Source organism: Neomonachus schauinslandi, chromosome 15 (genome assembly GCF_002201575.2).
Source record: "Neomonachus schauinslandi chromosome 15, ASM220157v2, whole genome shotgun sequence".
Classification (NCBI taxonomy): Eukaryota; Metazoa; Chordata; class Mammalia; order Carnivora; family Phocidae; genus Neomonachus; species Neomonachus schauinslandi.
Window position 1 is genome coordinate 47,578,157 of NC_058417.1, and position 18,969 is coordinate 47,597,125.

The window sequence follows — 18,969 nt, forward strand, 5'->3', positions numbered from 1 at the left end:
AGGCTTTTCTATAAAATGTGAAATATGGTTCTAGCATCTCACACGGGAAGGGGACGTAGACGCTTGTCACCCAGGCCCTTGTCTACACTCAGACTGGTGTAGGTGATCTCTGGGGTGGTGAGCCAGCGCCAGGGTGTGTGTGGGGCTGCACACATGCTTCCTGGAAGGTTGGAGTCACTTGATTATTTTGTGGGAAAGCGAAGCAGTTTTACTACTGAGGTAACAATCATATTAAAACAAACAGAGACTTTCCTGTTTTGAAAAATGCAAAGTTCTCATGAATTTTTAAGATGAAATAGGACATTTCAAAGAAACCTCCAGCTTGCAGAGGCTGCTTCAGGCTATGCCCTCAGATTCCCCAGAGGGGTGCTATTCATTTTCACTGCTGCTAGGGGTACATTGGTGGAAAGTTTAGAAGCACTTATCTGGCCTAATCCTCCCATTTTTATAATGAGGGAATTGCCATCCAGAGGAAATGAATGACTTGTGCTTTTGGGTTCTCAGTTTCCTTATTCAGTTTTCATTTTTGAGCCCCCTCCCATATAGAAAGCATCATGCCAAGAACTGAAACGAAGTGAAAAAAGCAAAGTGGTATTTTAAAATATTTTAGCCAGAATGCAGGCATAAAGTGGGCAGATGTGGAGAGAAAAACATCAAACACATGGGCTAAACACTCACACAAATATCCTGTAAAGCCCAAGCTTTCATCAAGATTTCCTGTTTCTTTCCTGTATAACCCATTGGAACAAAAAGACAATTCTAATTGTCTGCACAAACCTCATTCAAGCTGGAAACAAACAACAAACCAGGCATGCTAGGATTTCCTGAACTATGGAGATTTTTTTGGCAATCCATCATATCATTCTTTAGTCTTCTATTTTATATCTTCTCTTTTCACTACAAAGCCTTTAAAGGGAAATGTAGTTCAACAGATAAACAAGTAGTCGAATTCTCGGGAAAGAATAAATACTTACTGTGAATGATCATAAAAAACACTGAAGGACCAACTGCTTACACGTTACTCTTACTTGAAACTTCAAAATATTTTGATAGCAAAGACAGTGTAAAGATGAGACAAAATTATACAAGATAAGTAGTTGGGAAGTTTTAAGATCAGTTGAGATATTTAATTAGCAGACAGTATGCAAATCCCAATTTTTCCCCTCTCAATATTTTAGTTATCTCCATGTTTTAGGTAATATAGTCTAAAAACATGGGCTTCTGTTATGTTAGACTATTTAGCCTCCTGGGGAAAGGATACGGTACAAAGCAAGACATAGAGGGGAGAGAGGGAAGACATGACTAGTCGAGGTGCCCAGGGAGATGGAGCGGTACAGGGACCCCAGCCCAGGGAGAGGTGTTGGCTTCAGAGGGGAGGGGCAGGCCTCTGCTGCAACTAGTGAGAAGCGGAGAGGAGGACGGATACATGGAAGTTTGTAGCTCTGCAGCAGGAAAATGAGGACGCTCTTGTTACTGGAGGTTTTCCTCCATGAGAGAGGAGGAGAGATCATTTGCTGACACTGGAGGAGTTACATGGACAGCAGAGCTGATGGAAGTGGGGATTATTTGATATTATTGTGGTGATCACATGACTGATCTGACAAGAAAAACTTGGTGAAACTTCTTTTTTGGTAGCAAGGTCCCCGATGAGGTTAATGACCATGAAGTTGTGGGTTTCCCTAAGAACTCTCCAAAATGGATTTTTGTAGGATTTATTGTTTTCTGAACATGTATGTACTTCATTGTACATCAAGTATGCTCTGTCATTCTCTGTTTTCTTTTGCTCACTTTATAATACTCTTTTTAAAAGTCTTTTGGTTTGGCTTTCCTTTTCCAGATTGTAGAACACAATTTTTGAGGCTTAACTACATAACAGCCCCTCTGCTCTTTCAGTGATGGTCTAGATAAATGCAATCCTGATCCAGTGATGCTGCAAGGCACAGATTGATCCTACCGGCAATAGGCGGAGCGCCCGGATTCCTGGATGTTAGGCTCCAGAGTCAGAGACCCAGGCTATGAAGCTGTAGAGCCTGGGCCCATGGGTCCAGGTCAAGCGTTAGGAGCCTGGGTCCATAGAATGGGTGTTGATGCTTAGTGAAAGGTATACTTAAAGCAGGCCTCGGCCTCCTCTTCCTGTTTGTTTGTAACTTTTCTCATCTAGGTTAAAACAAATGGCACTTTTATCTGGAGTGGGAATTAAGAGGGCAAAGATGAACACAATTCTTTTCAATAACTTTAATATGAATTATAAATGTTGTATTTTAGGGATACTTCATTTTAAAAATGTTTCCTATGGGTGCCCAGGTGGCTCAGTTGGTTAAGCGTCTGTCTCTGGATTTCAGCGCAGGTCATGATCTCAGGGTTGTGAGATCAAGCCCCACGTTGGGCTCTGTGATGAGTGTGGAGCCTGCTTAAGATTCTCTCTCTCTCCCACTCCGCTTCGGGCCATTCCCCCATGCCCCACCCCCTGCTCATATACTCACTCTCTCTCTCTAAAAAAAAAAAAAAAAAAAGTAAAAAATAAAAATGTTCCCTAGATAGTGATATGGTTGATGACTCCCATTCTCTAGATACCTTAGAAGTCTGCAATAGAAGCAATGTCTTTCCTCATTCATTAGTTAACATACGTTTATTGAGCACCTACTTTGTACTAACTATTGTTCCAGGTGCTTAGGATATAGCAGCGAACAAAATAGAGTCTCTGCTCTTATGGTCGACGACACAACAGCAACACTTCTTTCTCTCTCTCTCCCCAAATTGCTATGAAATAAAGCAGGATAAGGTGTTTAGAGTGAAGGGCTATTTTATGTAGGGGGTTTGTTTCATATAAGGTGTTACTTTATATGCGGCCTGTGAAAGGCTCTAAAGAAGTGATACTCAAATTAAAACCTGCATGAAGGGAAGGAGGAAACCATACAAAATGAAGGGAATGGGTTGGTATGTGACTGGAATGGAGTGAGCCAGGGAGAGAGTGTTAGGAGCCAAGGTTAAGCTGTGGGCAGCTTATATCAAGTTCTGTGGACTGTGGTGGGAAGTTTAGGTTTTATTCTGAGTGTGACAGGAAGCCATTGGAGCATTTGAGCAAAATCTGGTCTGAGTTTTAAAAAGATTTCTCTAGCTGCTGTGTGGAGCATTAATTGTCAGGGATGCAGTGGGGGTGTGGAGCCAGTTAGGAGAGATTGCAGGGTTCTGGTGAGAGATGACCATGGCTTGGACCCGGGGACGGGTGTGGTGGGGGTGATGGCAAGTGGTCAGATCAGAATGTATTTGGCAGGAAGGACTTGTTAGTGGATATGAAATGGAGTATGAGGGGAAGAGGGAACTCAAAACGGGACTCGTCAGTTTTCCGGCTGAACAACCAAGTGAATGATGGTGACAGACATGGACCCGAGAGTAGAGAGAGAAGAGATCGGAAGTCCCAGGACTGAGCCCAGGGGCATTGCAGTGCTCAGAGATGGGGAGGAGATGGAGGAAAAACAGAGACTGGGGAGAGAAGCCGGTGAGGTAGCAGAGAAACTAAGAAGGTCTTGTTTCCCATAAGCCATGTGCAGTCAGTGTTTCTGGAAGGAAGAAGTGAGCAGCCGGTTGTTTCTGGGGCTGCCAAGAGGGGAAGTTAGATAGGGACTGAGAACTGATCATTGGATTTGGCAAGAAGACCTCTTGCCACCTCGTCAAGGCCAGTTTCAGTGGAATGTGGGAACAAAAGCCTGGGGGGACTGAGAATGGGATGTGAGCATCCCTTTTGAGGAATTTTGAAAGAAAGGGGAGCAGAGAAATGAGGTGGGAGCTTGAGGGATATGTAGGGTCAACGGAAAGCTTTTTAGAAAATGAGATAAGCACAAACTTTTGTTTGTTGATGAGCATGATCCATTGGAGAAGAAAATGGCGATGATGGAGGCAGTGGTGGGATGATTGTGAGAGCAAGTGCTTAATTTGGCAAGAGGGGATGGCGTTGGTGCAGATGCAGGGCTCTCCTGATGTGGCAACGAGGATGGCCACCCACTTAAGTCACAGGAAAGGCAGAGACTAGGCAGGTAGACACGTCAGCTGAAGATAAGGAAGATGAACTAGTTACCCTCTGACTACTTCTGTTGTTCAACTGTTCCCGAATGCTCCTTGTTCCATTCAAAATGATAAATGATTGTGGAGCATTGGAGTAGGTGATGTGAGGAAAGTAAAACCATATTTTGGAGTTTAGAGCCTGGTTGATCTGTTTGTCCTTCTAAATTCCATACTAGCCAGGAAACTCTGATGATTTTTATATTTCCTATTCGTTCAGCAGCAGTGATGTGCCAGGTAAAGAAAACTGAATGTGTTTTAGAAGAACAGCTAGAAAGTAAAATAAATTCAAACAAAAAGTACAGTGAAGACATGTTTTCCCCCAAAATGTTGAACTCTGTCTAAGAGGGTGAATTCTTAGTTAATGAATTTTCTCAAGGTTGAGTGGCTTGAACTGACCGTCATTAAACAACGAAGAAAAGTCTTGAAAGATTTGACTATCTGAATGAATCCTTCCTGGGTTTTCACTGAGATCTGGCCGAGAAAATAGTAGCTAGTTTTTCAAAAAGTAATAAGGCTCAGGGTCATTATTGCCACTCATGCCCTGTGGGTGCCGGGTGAGTATTTTGAAGTGTTGAAGGAAACTGCTGAGAAGAGTACTAGCTTCCCACACACGCGGCATTTCCCAGCGTTCCTCCATGACCACCGGTGTGCTTCCGGCCTTCAACCCTTGTGCTTCAGCAGCCCCGTGTCCCTGGCTGTTGATGGCCCACTAGAGAAGGAAAGGAGAACTGGCTCTATATGCTGGCAGGTCCTTGTTCCATCTCAGATAGCACTTAGCACCGCAGTACTAAACTTATAAAAAAAGAAAACTTGCATAACTAAACGGAACTGTTGATAAACAGATTTCATAGATGGGTTTTTTGTTGTAGTGGGTATCATCTAGGCCTGGAGCCTCATGGCCACCCACAAATGACAGATTCTTCTTGTGCTCCTGACACACTCATGACTTTTTACTATTGGGGGGGGTGCCTGTTTCTATTAAGATGTTCATAAAGTCAGACTGTACTGTGGCATTTTCTGTGCTGACTTGTGCTGAATTTTTACGCTGATCCCAAAGGCTCAGAGCAGATTGTGTATGTCCTTAGGTTTATCTTTTTTGATTTTTTTTTAGTTTTTATTTGGATTCCCATTAGTTGACATACAGCGTAATATTAGTTTCAAGTGTACAATATAGTGATCCAACCGTTGTATACATTACTCAGTGCTCATCATGATAGGTCTGCTCTTACTCCCTGAAAAACCCTTGTTTTTTGTTTTTAAATGGCTCACCCTTTAAAGGAAAGTACCCCTTGAACTGTTAGCCTGATATATATAATTGCTCACGGTATTTGAACTGATCTTCATCTCTCTTTTTAAAAAAGATAGCACATTTACAATAGTTGATGCTTTTACTAGGCGGTGGTCTTCTGTACTACTCCACTCAAATTGACCCAGGGAGGAGATGCCGGAACTGCCATCGCATAGTATTGAGGAAGAGATCAAAAGTTCAGGAAAATGAGAATATTAGCATGATTTTGTTACTTTAGACTAGATAACCTACCCCGTGGGAGGGGCTGGAAGATACTGCCTTCACTGAGGTGTTGAGGAAAGCACTGATGGTGGGGGCCTGATACTGTTGAGCAGCTACGTCGTGGCTTCCTCCACATGCTGGCACCGACAGTAGGTGATGCTGCTGTGGAACTGGGCTGCCCACTTCCAGTAGGATGGTAGGGTTCCAAAATGGCAGACACCAGGTAAGGTACTCGAATGTCATATGGAAGGTCGAAGTGATTACCCCCAAGTAATGGGTCCCAAGACTTGAGAGGCAATCAAAGTGTCTTGCCTGGCAGGGATCTGTGGCGATAGTGAATAGAGCATGTTGTTAAGGGATAAGAGAGGCAGAGACCAATGAGAATACTACTTGTATAACATCAAGAAAAAGTCAAGAGCTGGCAAGTAAACTTTAGGTAATTCTCCACTTGCGTGGAAAATCATGGTCCTTCATTAAGTTTCCAGATCTCAGTTCACAATTCACAGACCCAGAGCCCGTGTGTTTGAAGGGAGACCATGTCCCTTGATAAGGGCTCTTAAAATATCAAGTAAATGCCATCCAACATGGTACTGCACACAATGGAGAAAGCAGAAATTCCACCAAAGTCTTATATTCTGGAGGTGACTACTGTGAATCTGATACGAGTATAATTCCTGAAATTTCTGAGACATAGATAAATAGAAGGGTACGTAGATATATAGACAAAAACATTTTTTAAGAAATGAGACTATGCTATATTTTCTACTTTTATTAAAATAATTTTATGTGAAGTTAGTTGCAGAAGAAAGGAAAACAAGGAATTTCTGAAGTTTAGAAAAAATGTTTCTTTGCCATATGAGAGGAGATTTCTTAGAAGATTAAGAAATAAAGATTAAAAATACATTGAGGTTTGGGGTACCTGGGTGGCTCAGTCAGTTAAGTGATCAACTCTTGATTTCAGCTCAGGTTGTGATCTCAGGGTGGTGAGATCGAGCCCCACGTTAGGCTCACGCTGAGAGTGGAGCCTGCTTAGAATTCTCTCTCTCCCTCCCCCGATGACCTCCGCCTCCACTCATGTGCACGCTCACTCTCTAAAAAAAAAAAAAAATACATTGAGGTTAGAGTCATTTTTAATTTTATGGCTCAATTTTGAGAGCATTAGTTTATTCACTACAAGAAAAAAGATAAACATGCTTAAACCTTCTTCCACCCACTCCTTCTACTCTATTTTTGTCAATTATAGTGTTATTTAGATATTGTGGAGGGTTATAACATTTGTATTCTCTTCTGTAACCATGATTATCATAATTACATAGAGTTAGTTTTTTATTTAAATTATTTATATGCTCACCACCAAGACTTTTAGCACAACTTCCCCATAGTGGATTCCTTTATTTTGTTTCATCTGTTGAATGCTGAGATTTCATCATTAAATCATTTTTTCCAAGAAGGGCATATCATTGTTGTTGTATTCATTGCATTTTTGCATGCTTGAGAATCCTGTATGTTTCCTTATTTTGGGCTGGGCATAACACACTCTAGTGACAGTCTCTTCCCTAAAGCCTTGTACATAGTGTTCCAGTGTATTTTGGCACTAAGCATTGCCCATAACACAGCTTCTCTAGTCTTCTCTTGGTTGCCTGAATTTTATCCTCAAATATTTTTTTTTTCAAGAATGATTTGGGTTCAATAGTTTAAAGTTTTATTATGGTATTCCTGAGCTGTTATTTTCCTCAATGAAGAACAGCTTTTGTTGGTATACAGTGTGCTTTTTTGATACACACACTTAGCTCTTCATTCATTACAGGAAAAATTTCTGATATATCTGCATGTACACGGGTTTTCTTTTGCTGTTTTCTCTCTACATTATCCTCTCTGTCTCTTTCATTATCTCAAGTCCCTTGTCAAGGCCAGTGATTTGATTTTCAGCCATGTTTATTCAGTTGATTGCTGCTTCTAATTTAGAATTAATTCTGTGATCGGGTTATTTTAGCCCTTGGTTAATTCTGTTGTTTTATCTTCTCATCTTTGGGTTCTTCTCCCATCACCCTCATGGTCTTCCTAGGTCTCCCTGTCAACTCTCCTTGTTCCTGATTATGAAGGTGTATTTTCTTCCCTCAAGAATGGTGGGCCTTCCTACCTTTCTCCCGTGTTTTTCCCCCCATCCTACCTCTTTTTTTTTTTTAATAAGTTTTTTTTTTTTCCACTTGATGTAGTATTTTTATAGCTGTCCAGACGCATTTTCGTTTCATCTCACTTGGATGTTAAGTGAGCAGCACTATCCAGATCGACTATTCATTTTGGTATAATATGCGTGAATTCTCTCTGACTCCTTTTCTTGCCCTATTTTTAGCCTGTCTGTCTTCCTCTGAGTTTTGGTTCGAGGGCATAGGTTTCTGTCACATTTACCTTCTACAGCTTGAGATTAGGATAAGAACTAGGAGGAGAACTTAGCTGGGGCTGTGAGCAACTCTTTGTTAGAGAAACTGGTATCTGCTATGTCTTTTAACATTTTACTCAGGTCCTCCCTCAGGATTTGCCCTCTGTTTTGGAGGGTTTTTTTCTTTTTGAATGGGAGCTTTGAAGCCTATGCTTCGTCAGAACCAGCCATAATTTTTCCCTTTCTCAGTTTTATTCATCTCTTCCCAGCAGCCATTTCTCCTCCACGCAATTACCCTCCTCGCCCTCCCCTTAGAAGATCTTCCTCGGTACTACTTCAGCTCAGCACTTCTGCCTCTGGGGGAAGGGACAAAGTGGTATGTCTCACCAGGTCAGAACCTCTCTTTCTTTCCTTGACCACCACCATTTGACATGGATGGCCAATGTGATAGCCCTCTTTCCTTGTTGGGTTGCTGCCAGTGAATGTTTTGTTGTTTTTAACATTTGTTTTGTTCTTCTCACAATTTTTCATCTGTCCTTACTCAGAAGTTCCAGTGTCACATGTGTTCACCATGAGGCATAGGTAGCCTTGGAAGCCAGTTGTTAGCTTATTGCTAAGAGCATTTCAGCAGCAGCTGAGTGACTGACTGTCAGGGTGTTACGGGGAAACTTCATGGATTAAGACTGACACTGTATTGCCTAGGTAGCCTTTACATCTCTCCAAACTCTTCGACTTTCATACTTCTGTTCACTTGGAATTAGAGCAGCTATCATTAAGTTATAAGACACATCTATCCCCCGGGCTCCTAACTGGAGACTCCTTCCCCTTCTTCCTTTCCCAGCCAGAGCATGGAGGGGGGGGGCCTCTTTTTCTCCTTCCTATAGTTTTAATCTATTCTTCTGTCAAGGCTTGTAGAATATAGATTTTGTAATTTGGTTCTATTTAAGGTTATTTTAGTTAGTATTTTTGTACCCGAAGTCCTTTTTAAAAATGTGTTGGATGCATTCTCTCACTTGCATAATTTATGTTTCTGGTTTTGGAATTTCTGATATTGAGGTGTGTTATTGGGATGTATTGGTCTTCTATGGGTTGTGTACTGAGAAGTAATGACTTGTTCCACCCTCTTTGGCTTTTTCTTTATGAGATTATTAAAAGGTGTTTGGGCCACATTTGTGAGCACTTATTTCACTCTAAAACAGTTACCAGGACTTAAAAATATATATTCCAGGATGCCCAGAGACTTGGCTATCTAGTGGTTCTATCTTGGTCTTTCTCAGAGCCTGGAATGTACTTCTGCTCTTGGACACTTACATGAAGTCTCAGTTAGAATGAAGACATCATCATCAGGTTGCAAAATGATTTAGTCTGTGATGGAAGGCTGCACTTTCAGGGACTTCAGAACTTCAAAATTTCCCTCTTGAACTTCATGTTTAGTGTGTGTTGTGGGGGGTAGCATAGTGGATGGAGCACCATCTCCTATTTTGACCTACAAAAATGACAATTTCAACCTAATAGTTTCTAGGCAATAAAGCCATTTTCTCACCCAAACCCCAGCCATCAAGCCATCAAGCTTAGCATCTTAGGAGACTACAAGATGCTACCAGATACTTACACTTGAGGGCTATTCACTTCACTCCCCCAGAAGACATGCCAATCTTCTTTAATATATGTTGAGTGGACATACATAGCCAGTATAGTTACCTGGCGCACAGCCCATTGCTTTTGGATTAGGGAACTTAAAGCTTTCCCTCCTATATTACAGGGAGCTCTTTAGCTGGCCTTTACTTAAGCAGGTTCCTTGGTGATTGTGCATCCTATTCACCCCTGTAGGATATATCACCTTAACATAGAGACCTCATTGACTGAACATTCATCCTTGAGGATGCTGTATACTTTTACATCCTCCACATTTTCCATGATTTACAACCTCCTGATCACCATTAACTCCATTAGACGTTATTGTCGGTCAACCTGAAGTATGTAGTAGTCCAAGATAAAGAAGATACCCTACTTCATGTTTACCATTGAGATGTGCCTACAAGTAAAGGACTGAACTGGAAAAGCCAAAAAACTCTTTTAACATTTACTTATATGGAAGGGGCTAGGGACCAGTACAGTCTTGAATTTAAACACAGATCCATTTTGGTGATGGCCTTTGTGGTTATGAATCTCATCATTAAGATGCGTTAGGGTTTTTCTTCTGGACTCTACCATTTATTAGGAGAGGGCATGTCTGCCAGATGATGCTAACAGCAAGGAGTCCCAGGCAAAGACCAGAAAGGGCTCATAACATCGAGAAGTTGGCCAAGTAGTGTTGGTTTAAGCAGATAAACCTGAGCTTATTTCATTTTAAAAGGTTCCGGCAACCCTGAGATTTATTCATTCATTAACTAGCATCACTGAGCAATGGGCCCTGACAAAATGACAAACTACTAATAATTTATGAACATCTTTCTTTATGCTCAAAATTCCACTATCTCTATTTCATTTGTTCCTAATTTTTAAAAATGAATAAACTGAAATCTGAGCATGGGCAGGGTCATTGATCAGTCTGCCAGAGCTCTTCAAATAACTCAGAGAAAGTTACTCTGGAAGTACATTATTTAGAGCCTAGAATGAGGCAGCACCATTACTAACGATCTCATAGCGACTTCTGGTCATATGTTTTTTCTTGGGGGAAGAATTCTTAATCCTTCTGCCTTAATTACAGGTCAACTGCTTATTTTTCCCTAGAGCATGTAGAATATTTTGTTTTAAATCACACCCATTCTCTCAATTTTTCTGAGGCTTTTGAGAATCAGATCTCAGTAGTACTCTCTACCTCCATTTATTTCTTTTCAGTGTGTTAACATACTTAAATGATTTTAACTAAAACTTAAAAATTTATTATAATAATGCTTGGTAGTGTAACACTGAACAGAAATAATAATGTGTCCAAGAACTAAAAATATTCTAACTCAATAATTCATAAACTCAGATGTCTGAAATAATGCAGTAATATCAATACAATTTTAAATTCTCTCTTTTGTTGGGATTAACATTGTAGTTGTGTGAATCAGAGTAAAACATGCACATTAATTTTAAATAAAGAAAACTTTACTACTTGGTATATAAGGAGAAGATGTGTATATTATTTATATATGTGTATATAATATATATAATATATATAATAATATATAAAATATAATATATATATAATATATATGTGTGTATAATATATTCTATATATTGCCAGCAGTAGAATAATAGGGAAGAAAGTTCCCTAAATTTGAAATAGACACAAATTCACTAGACTGTGTCTTTGTTCTCAGATGCAAAATAAATGTTTCTATATTACTTTATACATTATTTTGTTCTGGTAAGTGTATATAATGAAAAGTGGGTATCCTTTCCTTTCTTCTCCAAAGTATAATACATTTATAAGTGGTCAAACATTTCCTGTTCATTTTCCACTCTAAGAAAAATCACAGTAAGGAAAAGTGTTGAAACCTGTGTTTATAAGCCCATTCAATTTGTGTTTTCGCAATTAAAGGATGAGAATTTCAAATCTCAAAAGAAAATAACTTCTGAAATCTAGCGTAGCATGCACGTATGGAGAAATGAATGCTATCGCTTTAAGATAAGGTAGTCTGGTGATTCATTGCACGAAACAAAAAACAAGATCGATTTGGAGCAGGCTCCTACTGTTAGCTTTTTTGAAGATGGATTCTCACGCCGAAAATAACACAACATATTCTAGATAGCAGCAGTTTTTTCCCCTGAAATCCACCAAAACTGAAGAAAAATCCAAGTGACTGTTCTTAGCAGCTGTGTGGCCTGGAGTTCACTGGGGAAGCTGGCTTCCTGCAGTCCCCTATTCATCACCTGCTTCAAAGACAGCCTGGCTGGCTATAGTTTGCAGGCCAGGTAGGGTGCCATTGTGCACAGTCTGGGAGGATTAGTATCAAAGCAGCGGCAACCAGGCCCTTGGTCTCGGGCTGCCATTCAGTCTAGCAGGGAGAGGCTAAGACTGGCCAAGGTCACAGTCTCCAGTGTGGAGTGGACTGGGAAAGGATCCTGAGAATAGAATGCTCTTTATGAAATCATGGCGCAAGCTTGCAGCACAGCAGGTGCCCTTCTGGAACACATAACATCTGTTTATGTTGGTATACCGTAGCTGACAACGAGATAATAGAGCTTTGAAATTTATCATTTTATTTTTTAAAAAGACAACTGTATATACAATAATCCAGATGCGTATTTAGCTTCGAGCTTTTATTTGAAAATCATAAAGAAAACTGACCGATTTAATTGCTGCTTTTACGTGTATATATTGAAGCAAACAGCAAAGCGTACTGCCTATTAACCATTTATAACCATTGCTGATCAGTAATACCCAAATTCTTGGGTAGGAAATACCTAGCATTCGACATAATTTTTTTCAATGTTCAGGCATTTATGTCAACAGATTGCAGAATGATTTCCTGAATATGCCCAACTGTCTTGAATATTAGGAGGTTTGGATAAAATCCCCACCCCCACCCCCCAAATGAGAGTATTTCAAGGGTGAGGTAATAATGACGCAAAAATAAAATTTTCAACTTGGACAAATTAGAGAAAAATTAAGCTGTCCATGAGTTGTCATGACGACAAGGATGTTCTGTTGATGAACTGTCCTCCTCATTGTCCAATCAGATAGTAGAGCTGAAGCTGGAGCATGAACAGGAGAAGACGCACCTATCACAGCAGCATAGCGCAGAGAAGGATAGCCTAGTCCGAGACCATGAACGGGAAATTGAAAACCTGGAAAAACAGCTTCGCGCTGCCAATATGGAGCACGAAAATCAAATCCAAGAGTTCAAGAAACGAGATTCACAGGTAATTATCAATAATATTTGATAAAACGGGTATCTATTTTTAAAAAGTCATCAGCGTTTAGTGTTTTCTTATTATTCTTGTTGGTGCACGCTGTTTGATCATTTGCAATACTGACATATAAATGTGATTTTTTTGTTTTCTTCTCCCCACCCCCCCCGTTTTGAGGATGAATAAGGCTTTAACTACAGAAACCACAGGTAGCCAGATTAAAAATCCCATGGCGTGCTATAACTTGGCCCCTTTTTTATAATCTTGTCTCAGTTCCTTTCATGATGGATTTTTTTAAGGTATCTGCCCCTTACCCCTCCCCTCAGCCTCAGCAAATCCCTATGAAATATATCAGCTTCACTCCTTGCTTTTTGTTTTAATCTCTGTAGGTAATCAAGCAGCTCTTTTAATATTTGCTTTTCCTTCCTGGTGTTGCTTTTTTTTTTTTTTTCATTAGACTCTATATTTGATTAGATCACTCAGATGGTAATTGATAAAAATGACTCCAGAGAAGGGCTATTTCCCATCAGGTCTGTGGCTTATTCCTACATGCGCATGCACATGCCTCCTAGCCTCCATCTCTGTAGTCCCTGTTGGAAGCCATTTGGCAGAATAACCCCCAGCTGTGGTAGCATTTGACTCTTCAAACTTATGGATGAAATGTGCACTGTCAGCATGGAAAATTATCTTTATAAATTTCAGATGAAAAAAAATCTTATTGGGTGTGTGCATCTTTGTGGTACAATAAGTTCTTTAGGGTATATATAATCAAAGGCCTTTAGTGTATCCTCTTGAGATTGCTGTGAAATTTTATTAAAGAAAAATTGAGGAGCAATTGATAACAAAAAAAAGATAATTTTCTTTTCTAATAAAACCATATCATATACGAGGTCTAAATACCTCTTTTTCCGTTGAAATCCTAACCATATTATTCATACCACCCATAAGCTTCTTCCTAGTTATCCTGTCTCGCCAAATAATACAATTTTTAAACAATGAAATAAGCCTTCTATTTGTGATGACATGTGTTTAAACGATTTTATGATCATCTAAGCAATAAAAATACTGATTAAATAAGATGTTTATTTCTTGGATGGAGGGCGGGAGGCGGTAAGGCAAAGAATAGGAGTTACTGGTTATTTTTCATTTGACCTTGAGTTGTCTTTTACCTTCGGAGAATGACCGGGGCACTGTAAGTATACTCGGCACAGGTTTTTTTGTCAATAATATACATTTATAGGAAAACTCTTTTCAATTTGTTTTTTGGGGGTTTGCTAACTAAAAAGGTAGTCATTGTAGTAACCATGGTACCAGCAGAGTCAGGTGGTTCCTGCTCAATGTGTATTTATTTTGCCACCAACCTCATTAGAGCCTTTATAAAATATATGCTGATGTTCTGATTGTTAGCCGTATAATTTACTAAGAATATTTTCACACTTACGTTCTCCTTCAAAGATGATGCTTAGCCTTACCATTGTCTTCTATGATAAAGTATTTGGGTTCCGAGTCTGTGTAGGGTGTGTTTGCAGAGTAAAATTGAATACTTGATACAATAAAATACACTAATTTATATAACTTCCTACTATTTTGGTGCTGTTGTGGAAAGCCGACAGTAGCGGAGGCCAAATTTAGAGGAAATCTTTGTGATTTTACATACATCGTATCTGCCATATATAGGGTGCGGTTCATGCAATAACAAAAGGGAAATTTTAGAATTATTACATATAATTAAGCCTCAGGGAGAGTACAATAAGTTTCTTAATTGAATTTCTTCTAACTGAAATAATCATTATGAGGACCATATGACCTCTTCAAATGCTATAGCATAGGATTGTGTTTCTTCTATTTTGTGTCTTTCTTGGAACAATTGGAATTGCTGTCATGCGAATGCTAGTAAAGCAATGGAAACTAAGGCTAAATGCATTCTTGATCTGAATGAAAATGATTTTCTGTGTAAGCTAAACTTGGTTGTTTTTAGAGAATGTATTTTTTAAAAAATTTTGCCAATAAGTTATATTTTTAAAAACCTTATCATATATACCAAAATGCTAATAATTTGTATTTATTTTGGTTATTCATTGAGGATATTAATTCAAAGTTTCCTTCAGGTAAGATCTAAATTTTCCAAATATATCTTTTCATGATTATGATTTAAATAATGTAATGTATAATACCTTTGAAGTCCTGAATTCAATGCATAAATTTCAAAAAACCAAGTGGACATATATTTTTTTAAAATAGAGGATTTTTTTTTCATATCGTTGTTTCGTGGCTTGATACATGTGTGATGTATCTTAAATATTGGATTGTATAATTTTTAATTTTAGATCCAGAGAGATTTGATTTTCAGTTCACGTTTGGCTACTCCCATTTGGCAATGGAGGCCATTTTGTAAAAAGGGCTGTTTGAAATACTTAACCAAAAGAGGACCAGTGAAGTACCTATTTTGGGTACTATGGCTTTGCTTGTCACTTTTTCTTCCATCAAATTGTTGAATGCAGGCAAAATACTAGAAATCTACCTTTGGCTTCTTCCAAGTACATAATGTATTGTATACTGATAAGAAAACCATTATTGTAAAGTATAGTTCCCTACCATCAGGTGAATCATATATCAAACAGGAACTCCCTTTTGGTGGAAAATGCTGTATAATTATTACAGGTTAGTTGTTACTCAAGTAATTTCTGTTTTATGGAGAAATCCTAAGATACAGTAATGCAACTAAGGACAATTAACTATTTCTCTCATTTGATTTGGTGCATTTAGCTAATTATTCTATGCGTGTATTATATCTTTGTCATAACTTGATTTTCAGTCAAGTAGGATATTTTATGTTGTGATGCTTACATTTGTTAAAATGCACATTAAGTTTTACCACCCTCATACAAGATAGTCAGCCTGGTATCTACCTAGGGTCATAATGTTTAAGAAAAAGCACCCAGATCAGGATATCAAGACATATTAGAAAGTTACAACCTTATTGTCAAATATTTCTCATTTGCCAGATCCCTCTTGTTGAAATTAATTTGGAGGATGATTTGATTGACTTAATCATGTTTTTTAATACAAAGAAAATTTACAGTTTTGTTATGACCATCTTAGGAGAGCTTCTTCTAACATGGTGGTTCTGTGAGTCATTTTGCTTTTGAACTGCAATGTAGTGAAAGAATTTCTACAGTTTATTCCTTTGAAATACAAGAAAAACACAACTTAGGTTCTTTGACCTCTTAGTTGTTCTTTTAGGACCCTGAACCACTTGGAGATTCTTGATCTTTTATGTTTGTCGCCAGAGTGAATGGTGCATATGCATCTGGTGATCTGCCCCAGAGGTGGGGTCACCATTGTAGGACAGCTGTCTATGTGACCTGTTGAGGTACAGGCACATGGAAGACTCAGGGTAACCATAGCAGCTACTGTGAACCGCCGTCAGTATAGTAGGCGAATGAACACGGCAGACTTGGAGAAGGTTATCACGAGATCCAAAACTACATCAGACTTAAAATTTGTATATAGGACATTGGATCTTGCCTAACATTGGTGTCTCGATGCCTTTCTTGATTTCCTAAACTGAGAATCATGATGCTCATATGAATGAGTTTTGCATAATTAAATGGGCAGATCATCTTGATTTTGCCATATTGATTCACAGTAAGAAGCTGCCCTATTGTTAATTCTAAAATGTAGGATTTTCAGAAATCCTCCTCTTTCTCTCTTCTACTTAAAAAAATTTTCCAGAAAAGATACTTGTGGTAAGACAGTTTTAATTTTTAAAATTATATCTCAATCACATTACTTTATTTTCCATGAATTTGGTAATCTGGGCCCAAAATAAAAATGTCCATTTATAAACTGGGTATGCACCTGCATGCTGTGGATTGAATACTGGCTATCATTTTTCAAGGATTACTTATGGATGAATTTAGCAATATGCAGTTCTAAACATTTCTGCTAAACCTATGCATGGTCTTTGGGCTTTTTTAGGGGAACATTTTTTTTCACTGAAAACATTGAGTTTAATTTCTTTATGTGCCAACCACTTTCAAAAAGGATTTGAGGCAGCATTTTGTAATAAACACACACTTAAACAGGTGTAATATATAACTGAAAATAGTCATTAAGCAATAAATGATATTAACCCCACCAGAAAATCTATACTTTAAAAAAAATGCTTTAGTTAAGTACAAGTTTTAGCTCTGAGCTCACCTAGAAGCCACAGCAAAGAGGGAAACAGGATAAACTGTGTAATTCTATGAAAGAAATCAGATTAGTTCATTTTTTTTCTAGCTCTCAGTTCTGAGAGAAATTGATGACACAGGACTTAGTACAAAGGACACTGACCAATATAACTGACGATGATCTCTATATGTTAAGACATTTGGAAATAAAATCTGGTGGGACTATCTTAGATTCTTTAAGTACTTTCACAAAGTGTAATTAGCTGGTTTTATTTTAATGTGCCCAAATTTCATTTTAATTAATGGAGAATACCATCATTCTCAATACCAAAAAACACACCTGCTTCAGGAGATCCAATTTTGTACATATTATGAATCAAATGAAAGCATATTTTAAGTCATGAGCCTAGCAAATTCTAGTACTTTTATTATATGACAGATCCTGAAATCCTTACAAAATATCTTTAGGAAGTACAAGTTAGAAGCATGGCTGAATTAGAAATAGTTTTAAGAGTTAATGCCCTACTGTTAATTTCCAAGAACATTACTCTCTTTCTTCTATCTGATTCTCTTGTCCTCTGAATTTATATTATGGAAAACTATAAGAAATAAAATCAAGTGGTAATTTGGTCCAGGAGTGTAGGATATTTTTATCCGTACTAAAACAGTTCGCTTTCTACCTACATAACCAAACTGGTATTTCATCATCAATATTTATTCATTAGTATCATTTACTTGGTTTTGAGGTAGTAAGTATTTTTATTTCTTTGGGTTGAACTGGACTGATCACTTGGAAAAACCAAACTATGTAAATATTTTTCCCCCAACGTCATGAGGCTGTTGCTGTTAATGTAACCCTTCTTTTTGTTCCCCTCCTGTCCCTAGTGACACACGGAGTCACATCAGAGTGGTTGCCTGGTCTTCCAGCTGTGTACAATCACACTTGGGTACTTACCCCCCAAACTGACTTATTTGTATTAGATGGAAAGAGGAATGGAATTAAGTGTGTTTTAAGTATTAAGTGGGTTTTTGCTGCAATGTACATAATGTTTAATGTCAGACATCAGAGTTGGTGGGAAGATGTTTTTAACAATTTACTTTATTACTCTGAAAAAAAAAAAAGACTTTTTTGGTGGACTTATGGTAAAACCACACATTCGAATTTTCAATGTATTTTCTTCAGATGAAGTTTTATAGTATTATCTAAGTTCTGCATTTAAGATAGGTCAAAAACTTAGTGCATTCACTTAGAATATAAACAGAGGTTTTCCTAACTAAGCCATTTTTACAAGCCTGTGAAGGAAATACTGTTTTTCTGATACCAAAAGCATAGGTTATACCGAATTTTCCAAATAAGGCCCAAGTTCTTATCATATTTTGACATAGGTGCATCGATGCAAAGATCTTGTTTACTAGTATCCAGTGGTGGTTTGTCTAATAGGATTACATATGAATTTAATAATGTGTTTTATTTATATATTATATATATTTCTGTGTATAAGAATACTGTTTCTTAGGTGCTTAGTTAGGAGAAAAGATAGGGAGATGACCTTTCAAGTAACGTTTACATTTTTCATAGATCACTAGCTTTCTTTTTCCATTATAATTCTAAAATTCTGTAGTTATTTTCATCTTATAAGCACAAAAATAGCATATATGCCTATAATTAAACTATTATAAATAATTCAACTTGGTCCTCATTGTGGAGAGAATTATATGAAGTTGAAAAAACAAAAACAGGCTGAGACAAGGAAATCGATTTCTCTAGGAATGATCCATTTGTAGAAGTATTATACAGTGTATCTTTAGTCCTGTGCATATTTTTTAAATGTGGCAGTTACCATGGAAACCACATTCCATGGCTTGTGGTCCACTTCTAGATAAAGAATATTCCTTTTAAAGACAAACCTTTCAAATCATAACATCAAGTATTCCCTTTGAATTAACAACTCCGTGTCAATTGAATGGTTGCTTTAAAAATCTGTCTTTTGTTCTCA

At 38.1% G+C, this 18,969-nt stretch overlaps 1 protein-coding gene across 1 annotated transcript in view; it reads left to right on the forward strand.

The window, feature by feature from the left end:
* Nucleotides 1-18,969, forward strand: part of CEP112 (centrosomal protein 112) — a 409,030-nt gene that overhangs the window by 191,375 nt on the left and 198,686 nt on the right. The window contains exon 19 of the mRNA XM_044921845.1: nt 12,627-12,809. Within this exon, the coding sequence (XP_044777780.1) occupies nt 12,627-12,809 (183 nt within the window). The remainder of the gene's footprint in view (nt 1-12,626; nt 12,810-18,969) is intronic.